Source organism: Narcine bancroftii, chromosome 4 (assembly GCF_036971445.1).
Source record: "Narcine bancroftii isolate sNarBan1 chromosome 4, sNarBan1.hap1, whole genome shotgun sequence".
Lineage (NCBI taxonomy): Eukaryota > Metazoa > Chordata > Chondrichthyes > Torpediniformes > Narcinidae > Narcine > Narcine bancroftii.
The window spans coordinates 27494737-27513531 of NC_091472.1; the positions used below are offsets into that span (position 1 = coordinate 27494737).

Genomic DNA, 18795 nt, shown 5'->3' on the forward strand with positions numbered 1-18795 from the left:
GATCGCTGTGGATGAAAGCGGGGAAACCAAACATGGTGAAGATCTGCACCAGGGCCTTGATGACATTGGCCGTGGAGGTGTCTGGGCCAGGGATAGCGAAAGAGAAGCGTGTTTGCTCATCCACTATTGTGAGAAAGTAGATGTTTCGGTTCGTGGAAGGCCTTTGAAGTCCATGCCGAGATGCTCAAAGAGCCGAGTGGTCTTTATGACATGGGCCTGGGGCGGGCAGAAGAAATGGGGTTTACAGTCCGCGCAGACCCGGCAGGCCTCGGTCATGTCCCTGACATCCCTCATGGTATACGACAGGTTCTGGGACTTAATGAAGTGGTACAACCTGATGTCACCCGGATGGTAGAGGGACTCATGCAATGCCTGCAGCCTGTCGTCGTGCATAGAAGCGCAGGTTGGAGAGAGGGCATCAGGGGAGTCGTTAAACTTCCCTGTGTGGTACTGGATGCCGTAGCTGAAGGTTGCCGGCTTGACTCTCCAGCGCAGGATCTTGTTGTTCTTGAGCTTGCTCTTGTGGGTAGTGTTAAACATGAACGCCACGGCCCGCTGGTCTGTGAGGAGAATGAATCTTCTGCTGGCCAGGTTGTGGCACCAGTGGTGGACGGCTTCCACAATCGACTGGGCCTCCTTTTCAATGGTGGAATGCCCTAACTCGGAGCCGTGGAGGGTCCTAGAGAACACTTAGGTGCATGTAAATTCTGCCCATGTCCAGCCTCTCGAAGTATTTCATCACAGAAGTTAGTGTGGCTAGGAGGTAGTCATTGAGGCAGCTCACGCTACTCTTCTTGGGTACCGGGACGATTCATGTCCTTTTGAAGCAGGTGGGAACTTATGACTGCAGCAATAAGAGGTTGAAAATGTCTATGAACACTCCAGCTAGTTGATTGGTGCAGATTATTATTCCCCTGCCAGATATGCTGTCAGGGCTTGATGGCTTGTGAGCATTCATCCTCTTGAATGATGTTCTGACGTCGCCCTAAGTGACAGATATCACAGGGTCCTCAGCCTTTTCAGGGATTCTAGTGGGCACTGTTTGGTTCTTCTCAAAGCGGGCATAGAAGGTATTCAGCTCATCGAGTAATGAAGTTACCATCTAGAGTGTTCATCCTTGCTTTGTAGGCTGTAACGGCCTGCACTCCCTGCCAAAGCTGGCGTGTACCTGTCTCTGTCTCTAGCTTCCTCCAGAATTGCTACTTTGCTTCAGAGACGGCCGTCCGCAGGTCGTACCTGGATCCCGATTCCTGGCCTTAGATGCCCTTGTTCTCACCCTCAGCCGGTGCACCTCTCATTCCCTGCATTTATCAACTGAGCTCTGAATGGAGCTGAAATCACCATTTAATAGAGCAAATCCTTGGAATAATAGAATATGATGTAAAGACTTGATCAGCAGATTTTTATTGAGATGGTTATTTCCACCAACCCCTCCCCCCAAAAAAAACCTGGACATGGTGCTGCGTGGAGGGGTGGCCAAGGGGGCCAGGGTCGATGTGTGAGAGTCGTATTGGATGGGTGGGGGCTCAAGTTCATCCCCCAGGACTGAAGTGGGCCCCTGGTGGTCAAGGAGTTCCTGCACGCCCCATAGCTGCCTGGGGATGGGGTTGTATGCCCCCATGTATGCGGAGTCATCCTGGGCTGAAGGATGCCGTGGAGTGGCCTTTCTGCTCTTTCTATTATAAAATTACAATTAATTTTTTTCTATGTATAAAGGTAAAGGTAGTGTTATTTAATGGCATTTTTATGATCAGAGTGTATGTGTGGAGTGTTGCTGAGTGACAATTGTCATCCAATGGATACTGGGCATGGACTGACATTTTTCTCTTATTAACCATTGAGTAATAACTGCATGTTGTGGTACCGAATGCTGTGAATAAATATATTAGACTGGTAAGTCAGACATCCGTGTAAAGCAAAACTGATATTCACTTGCTGAGGAATAGTGATGATCGACAAACTTGCCTTGTATTTATTTTTGCAATTTGGTTCACCATAGAGCAGTGGTTCTCAACCTTTTTCCACTCACATACTTTTAAGTAATCCCTTCGCCATCGATGCTCTGTGATTAGCAAGGGATTGCTTGAGGTGGGATGTGAGTGGGAAGGGAAGGTTGAGAATCACTGCTCTCGACCCAATTGTTACTGAGATATTTTGCTTGAGAAAAATTGTCATTGGTCCATTTCCTTTGGAGTTATGATGAAACAACGAGTCAATTAGGTACAATTAAAGCTGTTTTCAAACTTTTTCTTTCTACCCACATACCACCTTAAGCAATCCCTTACTAATCACAGAGCACCTATGGCACAGGGAATACTTAAGTGGTTCGTGAGTGGAAAGGAAAAGGATGAGATCCACTGGTGTAGAATCTGCTGAAATATTGCAAGTCTACCATCAGAGCATCGTCATTATTCTGGTCTAAATGGTTAATGACATCGCTGAAGCAGTGTTAACTTTTATATGATGTGTAAAATTATACTTCAAAATCATCAATAACATGCTGTGTAATTCTATTACAACTACTTTAACCAAGATAATTCCAACTGCATGCGCACATATCCTCAACTAAATTATATCTAGATTTATTTTCATTGTTTCAGGATTAAATTCCAATTTACATTTATTTAATGATGGCACATTTAAGAAACGCGTGTGGTATCCAAGAGATGGTTGTGTTGCTTTTTGCCTGCTTTTGGTTTTGAGATGCATTTTGGTTTGAGGGTAATTCTATTTTAATGAGCGACGTCTCCATCTGCAGGTGAGAGCGTGGAAGAAAATGCCAATGAGGTGGTAAGGCTGCTGATTCGTCGCCCCGAGTGCTTTGGACCAGCCCTGCGAGGAGAAGGAGGGGATGGGCTCCTGTCGGCCATGGAGGAAGCCATAAAGATCTCCGAAGACCCAGCAAGAGATGGCCTTTCACCAACTGGTGAATCTAGTCGAAGCCTGTGAGTCATCCATAAGCACTGGCCACAGTCTTCTTGATTTTTATTTATATATAGTTCCCCACCTAAACTAAAAGAAACAAAGCACTAAAGCCTTCAGCAAGAAAATAACTTGTGGGTCAAACAGTATCAGTGGGAGAAAAAGAGTGGTCGATGTCTCAGGTTGGAACTTTCATCGCACTTCCACAAAAGCTTTCATGCTCATATTCACTTATATTTTTATGGGTCACTGGTTACTAGTGGCATCCACTGGTTACCAGTGCTATACTTTTTACATTGTATGTTAATGATTTGGATTGTGGAATAAGTGGCTTTGTGGCTAAATTTGCAGATGATACAATGTGTGGAGGGGCAGGCACTGGGGAGAAGATGGAGAGCCTGCAGAGGGTCTTAGATAGGTTAGGAGAATGGGTGAAGAAGCACTATGTTGGAAAGTGTACGATCATGCACTTTGGTAGAAGGAATGAAAAGGCAGATTAAAAGGTTTGGATGCAGAGAGCATTCAAAATTTGGAGGTGCAAAGGGATTTGGGAGTCCTCATGCAGGATAGCATAAAGGTCTGTGGTGAAGAAGCTGAATGCAATGTTGGCATTCATATCTTGAGGAATAGGATGTGATGTTGAGGCTTCAAGGCATTGGTGAGGCCTCACTTGGAGTATGGGGTACAGTGTGGGGCTCCTTATTTAAGGAAGGATGTGCTGGCATTGGAGAGGGTTCAGAGATTTACGAAAATGATTCCTGGAATGAAGAGATTAGCAGTTGAGGAATGTTTAAGGACTCTTAGATTGTACTCTTTGGAGTCCGGAAGAATGAGGGGGATCTGATAGGAACATTTCAAATGTTGAAAAGATTAGATAGAGAAGAAGTGGTATAGTTGTTTCCCGTGGTAGACCAATCAAGGGCAAGGGGGCACAACTTTAGGATTGAAAGACTCCCATTTAAAACAGAGATGTAGAGGAATTTCTTTGCCCACCTTTGTTCTCTGATCCTTAACACCAGCAAGTTTCAAGTTTAAAATTTCCACTGGACTCAGCTTTTTGGTGAAGAATACTCATAATCATCTTGATTAAGCATTTTTCCCGCTCTCACTCATGTCCCCAATACCTCAGCAGTAATTTTAAAATTATGAATGAAAAATTTCTCATCAGCTGCCCTTGCGTCAAATATGTTTTAAATAGAGCAACTTGATGAATTAATTATCCCCACAGCGTGTGAGAGCTGAATTGTTGTCAGCAGTGACGGTAATATGTTTAAGCAATTATGGTTCCACATGCAATTAAATTCTTCTGCCCTGTTTAACTGTGCTGTGGTATGAACTTGCAGCTGAGCAAGATCACCAAACATGTAAGTATTCTCTCACTAAGTTTTTGTAAATTGATTAGAAAAATCAAATTTGAAGTTTAAAATTATGTGTTAAGAAAAATTGTGGGGTAAACTCCTTTCCCTCTCAAAAAAAAAGAAACACCCAGTTTTTATTTTGTAGTCAATAACTTATTAATAACAATTGCATTCCCAAATATGAACCAATTAAACTAGAACACGCTTGTCATTTATTGCAGGGATTTTTGTTTTCAGGGAAACCATTTCACAGAAAGGAGCAGTGGTTTTGCAACATTGAGTGACATTGTTGGAAATTCACAGCCAAAAGTTAAACTCATGATTGGCAAACAGTCTATTACACTCAGCCACTGCTTACAAGACCCTTTTGAAGGCCAACAGTGTGGCAGTGCACATCCAAAAGTTTTGGAAGAGATACTTGAACATAGTTGTATAAAATGTTGTTCTTTAATTCCAATAATTTTGCTTCTCTCTCCTTGTATATGTTGCTGTTCTTTGCTATTTTGTTTGCATTTTTATGTGAGTGTCATTGAAGTGTTTGGTTGGTGTGATCTGATTCACTTCCTTTGATAATACAAAGAGGTGGTGTGCTGTGCAGAACTATCGTCTCGTGCTTTTGTTTAATAGGAATGTTGAAGAGGAAGATGATACCATTCACATGGGGAATGCTATTATGACATTCTACTCTGCCTTAATTGATTTATTGGGTCGGTGTGCGCCAGAGATCCACGTAAGTAGCAAGTCAACTTCAGAAAGAATTCACTGAAAGTTACCCAGTCCAACCTTCTATTCTTTTTATAGTTTCCCACAAACTAAGTTGCTTTGAAGATGTATTCTGCATGGTTAGTTTTCTTGATCTCACAAAAGAATAAACAGGTACCCGATCCTTTATCTGGACACCTAAAATCCGGAAAGCTCCAAAATCCGGCAAGTGGGGAGAGAGACGGCAGCGCAAGTTGGGCTGGCGAGGCGGGGGGGGGGGGGGGTGGGGGAGACTGGCAGCGCGTTGGGCCAGCGAGAGACCGGTAGTGCGAGTTGGGCCGGTGGGGGGGGGGGGGAAGAGAGAATATCGCAGCAAGAGTCGGGCCACAAGGGGGGGAGACTGGCAGCGCAAGTCAGGCGGTGAGGGGGGAGACTGATAGCGCGAGTCGGGCTGTGAAGGGGGGAGACTGGCAGCGTGAATCGGGCTGGTGAGAGGTGGGTGGGGGGAGAGGCAGTGAGACTGGAAGGAGGTGTGGGTGGATACAGCAGCACAGTTTGGGTGGATTTAAATCTGGCTTTCTGAAATCTGGAAAAATCTGAAATTCGGAACACGCTGTCCCCCAAGGGTTCTGGATAAAGGATTGTGTACCTGTTTATGGTTACTGTAGTGGTTAGGGTAACTCTGTTACAGCACCAGTTGACTGGGATTCGAATCCGGTGCTGTCTATGAGGTGTTTGTATCTTCTCCCTGTGTCTGCATGAGTTTCCTCTGGGTATTCCGGTTTCTTCCCTCCTTTCAAAATGTACAGGAGGTGTAGGTTAATTGGGGTATTTGGGCCATGGGCTGGAAGAGCCTGTTACTGTGCTGTCTAAATTAAATGATATATTCTGATACATTTCCTCAGAACCGAATGCAGGCTACCACAAACTTTTCCAAACCCGTAAATGCAATACAAACAAATTAAAGACCATGTGTATTCTCTTGGAAAAGAAGGGTGAACAATATTAACTATGTGTTCAGTTAAAAAAAATGGAATGATTTTTTGGCAATGTACAATTGGAGCAGTTCTTGCACGAGATACAATGAGCAGAAACCAGAAGTACTTTTATAAAAGATCAAGACCATTAAGTATTTAACAATGGCTATAATTGATGAGTAGCTTACAGCTACTGATTCCTGGAGCCACTCTCACACAGCTGAGGTTTATCTTTGTGGTTTTGTGCAATAGGATTGGACGAAGTCCACTCAGCTCCTTGAACTGGAAAGAGATCTCAGCTGATTGTAATCTCAACTCTTCATTCCTGCCTACGTCCTTGCCCATCAGAATCTACCAATCTTCCATTCAGCCCTTAAGTCACCATGAAGCTAAAGATGGGCTTTATCCTTGAGTCACAAAAGACAGCTGAATCATTATCTGTTGTGCTACTTCCGCCATAAACAATGTGTGACATCTCACTTCCATCCTAGTTTGCACCTCATGCCCATAACGTACCATTATCTCCCTCACATGGCTATTTTGCCTACATAACAGCAAGATGGACAATTTGTTGATTACATGAAGAGGTTTAATACTGAACAGATATCAAGGGTTACTGTGTTAAAAGCTGTAAAAATGTGTTTATATCTTATCTCAGTTCCAAAGTATCTCCTTTTGTAATTGTAATGTCAATTCTCCTTATCAAGATTAACATGGTGGTTTACAGACTAGTTGCACAATTATAACCATTGATCCTTAGAATTTTACATCACAGGAAACAGGAACTTTTGGCCATCAAGTCTGTGGCAAACTATTCTTCTTTAATCCTTAAATGTCTCGACTGAACTTCTCATCATGCTTTTGAACAACAATTTTCCAAATAAAATTCAAGAGGGGTTTATCCAGTGTTATAGGGATCTCGTGAGCACATTCAGATGTTTCTGAATCAGTTCTGACACAGAACAGAATGCATGATGGCCCTGAATTTTCACCTTCTCTCTGATGTATTCTTCTCAATTCCAATTTATGCATACTAACTTGTTGCGCTGATGAATCCTGTTCCCTGTCTTAACTCATCATCGGTCCACCTGTTCTCTGAATTTTTGTGCTATCCATGCTTCACGAGTCCCTCAAGGATAAGGCAGGTGACATAAGAAAAGAGAGCTCTGGTCATCTGATCAGCCCATTTTTGGTGGAGTCGGTTTTGGATCGGTAAAACTCTGACTAAGGTAGGGAGGAGAGAATAGGAGGTGCAAAAATTACTACCAAAATAGGGACACCAACCTTTTTAAACTACATTGATAATCTTGTCACACCAATTGTGTGTAGTTTCCCCAGGTTGAAGTATCTCAACTTTTTTTTTAATTGCAATAGCTCATAAATGCTGGGAAAGGTGAGGCAATCCGGATTAAATCCATTCTTCGGTCCTTGATTCCTCTGGAAGACCTGGAAGGCGTTATCAGCATTCCCTTCCAGATGCCAACAGTTGCTAAGGGTGAGTTAGTCTCCCTGAAAGAAGGCTTTGTATTAACTGATTTTATCTGCAGATTAAGAAACAAATTAATTGCATCATTATGTTTTCAGCACATTGTAATTCACAAAATGTAAGTCATTTTTGGTGCTTTTGGGTTAGGAATAAGAGGCAGTAACTTGGTTATTGGCTTGACCTAGAATTGATGAAAATGGTCTCTGATACAAAGAACTAACACTGCTCAAAGAAGATTATTGACTGCTTGAAGCAATCATGGTATGATTATGTTCCAGCGTCATATATATATTTAATGAGAAGGAACAAATCAAATTATTGTCATTGAAAAATTAATGGATCAAGCTATGGTCTTCAACCAAAAAGGTTTGCAGGATTTTATGACAGAAAATTAATATCTTATATTGAGTGCTAAATAGGTGTTAAGGTTCAACTTCAAGTTTATTGTCTGATTGCACAAGTAGAACTTGATGAATCTGGTGTGTTCTCCAGTCCTTGCTGCAAAACATGCAGACATACAACCAGACATAACACTCATACAGTCAAACAATACATATGCAGAACAAATATACATACTGTTTAGTAAATATTAGACTCTCAGATGGTTAATGTGAGCTGTTCTTCAAGCTGGTGCTACTGGCTTTGATACTCGCCACTGATTTCTTAATTTTGTCAATTCCCCAACCTCTCACATAGATACAAAAAAAAATTCTCATGGTGCTTCTTTGAACCATGATTCTGCACTTTGGCTCAGAGAAACGTTGTTTTGTCTGGTTGGAGATGAGCGGATGATAATAAACATGGACTAACCAATCATTATTTATCTCTATTTCAATGCCATAAAAGCTGCATTAGTTTTTTTTTATGGGTTCATCTGTGCAGCAGTTGGCTGCCAGGTCTATTGTGGCAGAGATTACCCTTTAAATATAGTTCACTGTGTAAACCATGTTGAGATGTTGTCAGGTAGTGAAGAGTGCTGTGTAAATGCAGGGGATATTTGGTCAATGGGATGTTCTGAATTCTTGAAAGCAAATGAAATGAATCAAGTTTGCAAAGAAAATTTTGCGAGCATTTGGAAATACGTCATAAATATTGTTATTTTCTTCCAGATGGGACAGTTGTGGAACCAGATATGTCGGCAGGATTTTGTCCTGATCACAAGGCAGCCATGGTTTTGTTCCTAGAGCGCGTGTACGGGATTGAAGAGCAAGATTTCCTTTTACATCTGCTGGAAGTTGGCTTTTTGCCAGATCTCCGTTCTGCTGCCTCATTGGACACGGTGGGTAGCTAAGAGCCCTCTGAAGTTTCACTAGCATCATGTCTCTTGGTATCGCTGTCAATGCGATGCAAATATTACAATGTTTCAGGGTTTTAGCCACATGCACCAAAAACAATTATGAAAGAAACCAAGTTGTGTTCTAAAGAGATGCTTCTAATCAAGGGTATAAAAAGGTTATTTCCTTATCGATGCTTCCACTCAGAATTAGAATCAAAATCAGGTGTTTTTTGTCACCTCATGCAGAACTACTATAAATTGCAATTCCGTAAATATAAGATTTAGAAAATAAATCATTTAGAGGAAAAAAAAGAAAAGAGGGAGAAAGTGTCTGTAATTCAGTGGCTGCGCACAGTTTTTATTCTGCTGCACTTCAGGATTATTTTTTTGGGGACAATGAGTAGATAAAAAGTTAATAATATATCCACTTGAGCTGAGCATGTGACAGAATAATTATAGAATTTGTCTTCCCTTAGAGGAATTCTGACGGGAACAAACATTTTGAACAGCTTAGAATTAAGTATTAATGGTTACATGACTGCCTCTAGTAGATTTTAGGTGATAAATGTAGAGCATCGCTCAAAAAGGCATCTATTGGCACAGCATCAAATGCTGCTGGAAAAATTACCCAAGTCAAAATTCATTGCTGACTGTATATCTAACACCGAGATAATGCTGCAGTATCCTTTTCTCATGTGTTATATCTTTGCACAACTCGTCTGCTTCTCGGAGCAGCAATTACATTTTTTAAACAGGGCACAAGGGGCTCTTTCCAATTCCAGGTCTATTTCCAATGCAGTGCCCTTCCCATTGTGAGAAATTATTTGAATTTAGGCAAACACCCACCCAACACCCTGTTATTTTCCATCCATTTATTTTCAATGCATTTTATCCTCCATCTGTGATCATAACCATTTCCTGTTAGTGTCTTAGCAAGAAATGAAGTTACCTAACCAGTAAATTGATTGCATGGTCCATGTTTCATCTTTTACAGTCTTACTCTTCCCACAAACAATATTGTAAAGCTGTTTGTTTAATTTGTGACCTTCTAGCCTTGCTTTTAGTTATCCTGGCATGGGAAATTAAGCAGCTTTGAGTTAAAATTAGGATGAATGATAACATTAGGATGAATGGTCAAATGAAGTATTTTTACATTATATTATTTAGACGATGAAGCCAACATCTTCAAGAGAATTTGTTGGCCATCTCAGATCCATTAACCTGGAAGCTGGTATATTGGAGGCAGTTTTGTTTCCATTTAAAATTCTTTGAATTTTAATGACTGTTCTGTCCATCTTCAGAAATTAGATTCATTGCAGTGTTTCTGAGTGAGGGATTATCAAAACACAGTTTATCAGTGCCATTTATGTTGGGCTACTATTTGGGGTTCCAACAGTTAATAGTCAAAGAGATGGGGAGGTTAGGATGGAAGGCTGGGGAATGGTCTTCTCAGGGATGGAAAAAAATCAGTGGGCTAAATGTTCCCTTTATTCTCTGTTACAATTCTGTGGTTCTGTGGGAAAAATGTTACCTGCATGAGAATAAGCAGGGTGGCAACTAGAGTGAGATGTACACTACAGTGACTTTTTAGGTGAGATTCCTGAAGCTCTATATTTGAAGAGCCTACAATGGTAGGTTAAATACAAAGATAGTAAACTTTTCTTAAAATCTTTAGGCTGCCTTGAGTGCAACAGATATGGCATTGGCATTGAATCGTTACTTGTGCACGGCTGTTTTGCCGCTGTTAACCAAGTGTGCCCCACTCTTTGCTGGCACTGAACATCATGCCTCCCTCATCGATTCCATGTTACACACGGTCTACAGGCTGTCTAAAGGATGCTCCCTGACAAAGGCCCAGAGGGACGCTATCGAAGAGTGCTTACTTGCAATTTGTGGGTAAGTTGAAAGAGAAAGGGATAGAGATTTATCATTGATTTCTTGGCTAAACACACAGTATTCTCTGATTTTATCATTCATATGAATTTATTTCAGTTGAGCTAAACTTTGGCTTACAGACATTACAATGTGAGTTTAGCACAAACACGAGACACCAACATTACTAACAGTGAACAGTTGAATGTATTTTGGTCCAGCTATGTATAGCAATAAGCAATACAGCTCTTAATAGCTGGAATATGCCTCGGATTGTCTGATCTCAGAAGCTAAGCGGGCACATGACTGGTCTGTACTTGGAGGGGAGACCATCTAGGAACGCCAGGTGCTGTAGGTTTAAGAGAGGGGCGCTCGACAAAGTGGCGACTCTCTGACTGCCTTACAGTATACAAAGTTAAAGAATTTCATGCATGCTCCATTCTAAATGTAGTATCACATGACAATAGTGGAACCTTTACCAATGGTATAATGTATTGCGATGTTTTGTGCTTTTGGATGCTGCCATATATTTAATTTCAAACCATGATGACTGAACTTCCTGATCTCACTTGGGAACTAATCTCATGTTATAATAAATTTATATGTGATTATTTAAGCCTTGCTAGCTTGGTAAGAGGAAGGGATATCAATCACCCATCCCAGCAAATTCCTTTTCCACCCAGGCAATTGCGTCCATCCATGATGCAGCAACTGCTGAGGAGATTGGTATTTGATGTTCCTCTTCTAAATGAACATGCAAAGATGCCTCTGAAAGTAAGTTAGACTTTTGTTTGAAGGTGATCTGCCTCCATCAGCACATATCTGTGTGTTAAGGTTTGAAATTTTCAAGTCGTGTTTCTTAGTATCAAATGTATGTAATCCCTTTTTGAAAGGTAATATTAAAGCAACACCCACCATCCTTTTAGACAGTGCCCTCACAACAGTTAGCTGGATTAAAAGAAGAGCCTGCATCAGGATTGAGTGTGTGTCAAAGGGAGATAGCCTGTTTTTTTTTTCTCTTGCTCCAGATAATTGCATCTGCAGTTTCCTGTGTCGGCCTTAAAAGCTCAAATCGATTCATTTGCTCTTTTGTGCATGTCCCAGTGTGTTGTTCTTAAGGCAGGTTTAGGCACTGATTTTAGATAACAGTAAGATGTACTGAAGAAGCAGGAGTAGGCCATTCGAACTTTTGATGTGCTTCACCTCTCGGTAGGATTATGGCTGATCTTTTACCTCTGTATCACTTTCCAAAAAGTATCGTATGAATATTACTGAATATTTAAAAATTTATTGATCTCTGTCCTGGTTTTAGGGTAGTTTTAGGGAAGAGCAAAGAAAGGCCTAAAGTTGAGGTTCTGGATTGGAGAAAAGCAAATTTCAAAGGAATAAGAATGGATTTGGGGAGTATTGAGTGGGACATGATTTTTTTCAGGAAAGGATGTAAATGAAAAATGGACAATATTCAAAGAAGAAATTTTGAGAGTACAGAGTAGATATGTCCCAGTGAGGATCAAAGAAAAGGCTGGAAGTCATAAGGAGCCTTGGTTTTCGAGGAATATTAGAAATTTGGTTAGGAGAAAGAGGGAGGTGTACAAGAGGTATAAACAGCAGGGAGCTGAGAGTTTGAAGGAGGACTACAAGGAGTGTAGAAGGAATCTTAAGAAAGAAATTAGAAAGGCCAAAAAGAGGCACGAAGAGGCTTTGGCTGACAGAGTAAAAATAAATCCAAAGGGTTTCTATAAGTACATTAAAAGTAAAAGATTAGTGAGGGATAAAATTGGACCCCTTGTAGATAGGGAGGGTAGGCTGAGTGAGAAGTCAGAGGAGATGGGGGAAATTTTAAATGATTTCTTTGCCTCAGTATTCACTAGGGAAAAAAAATATTGTACCAGTTGAAGTAAAGAAAAATAGTGGGGAGGTCATGAATCATTTAAGGATAACCAAGGAGGTAGTGATGGCAGTGTTAAAAAAGATAAAGGTGGACAAATCTCCGGGTTCGGACAAAGTATTCCCAAGGACACTCAGGTAGACTAGTGTACAGTTAGTGGGGCCATTAACAGAGATATTTAGGATGTCACTGGTCACGGGGGGTAGTGCCAGAGGTTTGGAGGGTGGCTCATGTTGTTCTGCTGTTTAAAAAAGGGTCTAAATGTAAGCCTGGAAATTATAGACCTGTGAGTCTGACGTCTGTGGTGGGTAAATTGATGGAAAGTGTTCTGAGGGATGCTATTTACAAATTTTTGGAGGTACAGGGATTGATAGGTAGTAGTCAGCATGGTTTTGTCAGGGGTAAATCATGCTTAATAAACCTTATAGAGTTTTTCGAGGGGGTTATTAAAAAGATTGATGAAGGGAAGGCTGTGGATGTTGTCTATTTAGACTTTAGTAAAGCTTTTGACAAAGTTCCCCACAGGAGATTAGGTAAAAAGGTGGAGGAATTAGGTATAAATAAGGAAGTAGTGAAATGGATTCAGCAATGGTTGGATGGGAGGTGTCAGAGAGTAGTGGTAGAAAATTATTTGTCAAATTGGAGGCCGGTGACTAGTGGAGTTCCTCAGGGATCGGTCCTGGGTCCACTATTGTTTGTTATATATATTAACGATCTGGAAGAAGGGGTGGTGAATTGGATGAGTAAGTTTGCAGATGATATGAAGATTGGTGGTATTGTGGACAGTGAGGAAGATTACCGTAGCTTAAAAAGAGATATAGGAAAGCTAGAGGAGTGGGCTGAGAAATGGCTGATGGAATTTAATATGGATAAGTGTGAAGTGCTGCATTTTGGAAAGGCAAATCTAAATAGGTTATATACATTGAATGGTAGACAATTGAGGAGTGCAGAGCAACAAAGGGATTTAGGAGTTATGGTAAATAGTACCCTCAAAGTTGATACTCAGGTAGATGGTGTGGTGAAGAAGGCATTTGGAATGTTGGCCTTCATAAATCGGAGTATTGAATTTAAGATTGGGATGTTATGATGAAATTGTACAAATCATTGGTGAGGCCACGTTTGGAATACTGTGTGCAGTTTTCGTCACTGAATTATAGGAAGGATATAAATAAAATAGAGAGAGTGCAGAGAAAGTTCACAAGAATGTTGACAGGATGTCAGGGTTTGAGTGACAGAGAAAAGTTGAGCAGCCTGGGGCTTTTTTCTCTGGAGCATAGAAGATTGAGGGGGGATTTGATGGAGGTGTTCAAGATTTTAAAAGGAACAGAGAGATTCAACATGGATAGGCTTTTTTCAATTAAGAGTGGGGGATATTCAAACCAGAGGGCATGGTTTGAGATTGAAAGGCGAAAATTATAAGGGGAACATGAGGGGAAATTTCTTCATGCAAAGGGTTGTTGGGATGTGGAATAAGCTTCCGGTGGAGGTGGTTGAAGCAGGAACGTTATTTACATTTAAGGAAAGACTGGATAATTACATGGAGGGGAGAGGATTGGAGGGGTATGGACCAGGTGCTGGTCAGTGGGACTAAGAGGGTGGGGATTTGTTCCGGCATGGACTAGTAGGGCCAAACTGGCCTGTTCTGTGCTGTATATGGTTATATGTTATATATATATGGTTATATGGATAAACTCAGCAAAGAAGCTTCAACCACCTTCTGGGCAAAAAAAAAATATTATCTTGTCTCTTCCTTCAACGGCCAACCATAACTAAAAATGACCCAGCGAGAGGAACTGCCAATTCTGCATCGGCTTTGTCAGGCTCCTTTAGAATTCTGTACATCTCAATGAATTTTACGATTCAATGAGATCTTGAATGATTCTCCATGGATCTCTATTTTATGTAATTTGTGGGTGAGATGGGGGTGGGGGGGGGTAGGTGTGGGGAGGGAGGAAATAGAATAAGGAAAGTAAATAAAAACACTTGGTTTTTGTTTGGTAATGATCTGCTTCTCTTCCCTTTCAGTTATTGACCAATCATTATGAAAGGTGTTGGAAGTATTACTGTCTCCCTGGAGGTTGGGGGAGCTTTGGAGCTGCTTCTGAGGAAGAACTTCACTTGTCGAGGAAGTTATTTTGGGGAATTTTTGATGCCCTGTCTCAGAAGGTACCTGTAAGGGAAAAACAAGAGTTCTGGGCTTCTGATTACCAACAGCTCTTTTCACACAGTTTCACTTGCTAATTAATGTTTTGAAAAGTTGAAACATTTTGTCCCAGATATTTTTTTATATATCTTATGCTTCAGAGTTTGAAGGCAAACATACCATATTGCCTTCTTCTCCACTCTATCTATCTGCGTTGCCACCTTCAAAGGACTTTGGTCCCTCTTCCTCAACATTCCTTAATGATGTAATATTTGCATATTACCTCTTCAACTTCCCAAAATGTACCACTTTGCATTTGTCAGGGTTAATTTCCATCTGCTGACTCTTCACTCAAATTTTATGATCTATCCCTTGCTGAAGTTTTAGATTGTCTTTCCAGCCACAGTGTGACCAACTATCATCTATGCCACACATTCACAAATCATAGCTTCTGTATAAACATCACAGGCAGCAATGGTCCAAGAAACAATCCCTGCAGTACACCATTTTTATTCTGTCACCAGACCAATTTTGGATCTACTTGGACAACTCACATTGGATTCAAGGTTCCTTTTATTGTCAGAAAATGTAACATAACACATTCACCATTAGCATTGCCCAGCCCCCTCTTACAGTAAGAGAAAGAGAACCAAAAGAGAGTCCTGACAGAGTCAATGAGTGTCCATGAATTCGCCGTCAGTGCTCCTGTAGCCAAAGCAGCTGCACAGACTCCTATTCTATCTATTGGCCACTCAAACTCCATATTCAAGCCTCCAACACGATCAGGGAAACATCAATGTTGGAGGCCCTTCGGGTGCCCTTCTTGTCCTCAAGCACTTTCTGACTCCTGGTTCCCATGAGCCAGTCTCCTGCAGCCTGTAGCCTGTGTGGATCCTTCAGCCGCTGACCCCCCCCCTCGGTGGTCTGCTGCCACTTCCCTGTAGGGTCATCTCTTTTGCTTCTCCTTCTCAACCGGGGTTTGGGGGGGGGTGGTTAGCATGTTTCTGGTGTCCTGGGCTGTTCCATGCTGCCCTGGAATCTGCAACCCCTCAAGACCGCTGCCGGCACAGGCACTGCCATTTAGGCACAGACCCCACAGTTGCAGGATTTTAAATAAAAACCCCGTTGGCCCCTTTCTTTTTCTTTGGCTTGGCTTCGCGGACGAAGATTTATGGAGGGGTAATGTCCACATCAGCTGCAGGCTCATTTGTGGCTTACAAGTCAGATGTGGGACAGGCAGACACGGTTGCAGCGGTTGCAAGGGAAAATTAGTTGGTTGGGGTTGGGTGTTGGGTTTTTCCTCCTTTGTCTTTTGACAGTGAGGTGGGCTCTGCGGTCTTCTTCAAAGGAGGTTGCTGCCCACCGAACTGTGAGGCGCCAAGATGCACGGTTTGAGGCGATATCAGCCCACTGGCGATGATCAATGTGGCAGGCACCAAGAGCTTTCTTTAGGCAGTCCTTGTACCTCTTCTTTGGTGCACCTCTGTCTCGGTGGCCAGTGGAGAGCTCGCCATATAACACGATCTTGGGAAGGCGATGGTCCTCCATTCTGGAGACGTGACCTACCCAGCACAGTTTGATCTTCAGCAGCGTGGATTCGATGCTGTCGGCCTCTGCCATCTCGAGTACTTCGATGTTGGAGTTGAAGTCACTCCAATGAATGTTGAGGATGGAGCGGAGACAACGCTGATGGAAGCGTTCTAGGAGCTGTAGGTGATGCCGGTAAAGGACCCATGATTTGGAGCCGAATAGGAGTGTGGGAGGTTTTTCAGTTGGTTGTTTTTCCAGACTCTTTTGTGTAGTCTTCCAAAGGCGCTATTTGCCTTGGCGAGTCTGTTGTCTATCTCGTTGTCGATCCTTGCATCCGATGAAATGGTGCAGCCGAGATAGGTAAACTGGTTGACCGTTTTGAGTTTTGTGTGCCCGATGGAGATGTGGGGGGTGCTGGTAGTCATGGTGGGGAGCTGGCTGATGGAGGACCTCAGTTTTCTTCAGGCTGACTTCCAGGCCAAACATTTTGGCAGTTTCCGCAGAACAGGACGTCAAGCGCTGAAGAGCTGGCTCTGAATGGGCAACTTTAATAGACTGTTTAAAGCCTGCATTAGATCTGGGCAGTTAGATCCTGAGGAGAAGTGCTGTGTCTCTGGTCCCTACCCTTTCCAGGTCTGCACTAGCAGTAGATGCTGCTGTCTTACCAGTTCCAGCAGTACCCCCAATGTGCCTTCACCCTCTGGACCAGCCTACCATGTGAGGCTTTATCAAAGTTTTATTCAAGTCTATATGGACCACACCGACCACCCTGCCTTCATGAACCTTCTCAATGATCTCCCCCCAAAAAGCTCTGTCAAATTTATGAGACAGGATTTCCACAGCATAATGTCATGCTGCCTTTCCAAATATACAGAACACCTGCCACTTAAAACTGGTTCCAATAATTTTCCAAGCCCTCCTGAATTCACTGTCTTTCTTGTTCGATATAGATGAGAAGTATTCATTTAGAACCTCACCCATCTCTCCTGGCTCCACACATAGGGAACTTTTTTGGTCTCCATTCTTTCCCTGGCTACCCTGTGCCCCTGATATACAGGTACTCCTCGACACACGACCTACTCTATTTGCATATACGACCAAAGTTTTAAAAATTACGCGTAAGTGCGTATACAATATAGTGCCCAGCGTGTCATCGCTGTTCTATAGGTGCACTAGAAAGATGGAAAACGAGGAAAAACTTATCCTTTGTTGATAAATTGTCTCATTCCATCATTTCAACAATTTTAAAGGACAGAGAGGCTGTAAAAGGTTCTGCAAGTATGAAGAGCCATCTTGATTCCTGAGCGCATGTGCAAGTCTTTGGTTGGTGTATGCACAGTGGGTTCGCGTATTGGAACTTGGTTGGTGCATGCGCGAGAGTTAAGGGCATGAATTCAATAACATCAGGGCGCTTAACTCTCGTCCATGTGCCAACCTAACTCCAATACGTGAACGAACTACGCATGTGCCATCCGAAGACTTGTACATGTGCACAGGAATCAAGATGGCCACATCCAGCCTATGGACCCGGGATGCCGACTGACAAATGAAGTACACATATTTTGGCTCTTAAATGCCCTGTATCTCTGTTATATTTGGTCAAAGACATTGATTTAAGACTTCAGTACTCCACCCGCACGAGCAAAACTCTGATTTGCGTCCATTCCGAGATACGACTGATTCTTTGGTCCCAATTATGGTCGTAAGTAGGGGACGACCTGTACCTGATGAATGTGACAATGCCAAACCATGGGGATTTCTAGATAGTGGATTATCAGAGGTTTGCTGTCAGCTACAAGGGATAATTGCAAGACAAATGTTGTAACAACAAAGTCATAATGAGACAGTTTTCTTTATTTGTGCGAACACCACATTCTCCAAGCCAAAAGCTGAGCATTAATATTTAATAATAATATATTCTGTCACTTATTAGTCACGTTTGATTATGTTTGCATTCACCACAAATAGGAAATGCTGAAAATACTCAGCAGTTCAGGTAGCATCTGTGGGAAGAGACTCAGAGCCTGAAGCCATCGGGGAAGTTGACAGAAGAAGCTTGTTAAGCTGTTGGGAGGGATAGTTGATGGGGCAAAACTGGAGCGACCATGGGGAAAACAAGGATATCTAGTCAATGGAGTTAAAAAAAAATGTCTACAGATGCTGTGATTGTATAATGTAAATAAAACCACTGAAGAATGGAGGTTGTGGGACCTGCTGAGGTTCTTCAACAATTTGGTGTATTTCTTATGCAGTAAAATCCCCTTTATCTGGAATTCAAGCAACCGGCAGCCTCAAGCAACCTGCAAAAAAAAAATCACAGAAAGTAAATAGGAAAAAAATTTGAAGTTTTAAAATTTGTGGCCCCTAGTGGTTAGTTCGTCAATCATTCAACACACAATCGCAAGCAACTGAAAAATTTACTTATCTGTCATCTACCAATCTCCATGGGTACTGGATACCAGGGGTTTTACTGCATTTGGTCAATGAGTGAATTAGGAGTTGCAAAATGCAGAGCAAGAAGGCATGCTTGGCAGGTCAGGCTGGGGCATGTCCTGCACTCACAGAGGAAAGAAAACTGGCAGAACCAATATAGACAGCTCCTAAAGATGCAGAAATTGAGTTCCCTGAAATTGAGAATTCA

The 18795-nt window shown here is 42.1% G+C and overlaps 1 protein-coding gene across 1 annotated transcript in view; it reads left to right on the top strand.

Moving 5' to 3' along the window:
* ryr2a (ryanodine receptor 2a (cardiac)) overlaps nt 1-18795 on the top strand; it is a 612110-nt gene that overhangs the window by 332170 nt on the left and 261145 nt on the right. Inside the window, exons 45-51 of the mRNA XM_069936123.1 lie at nt 2759-2945; nt 4908-5010; nt 7334-7454; nt 8555-8724; nt 10397-10617; nt 11277-11367; nt 14507-14647. Of these exons, the coding sequence (XP_069792224.1) occupies nt 2759-2945; nt 4908-5010; nt 7334-7454; nt 8555-8724; nt 10397-10617; nt 11277-11367; nt 14507-14647 (1034 nt within the window). The remainder of the gene's footprint in view (nt 1-2758; nt 2946-4907; nt 5011-7333; nt 7455-8554; nt 8725-10396; nt 10618-11276; nt 11368-14506; nt 14648-18795) is intronic.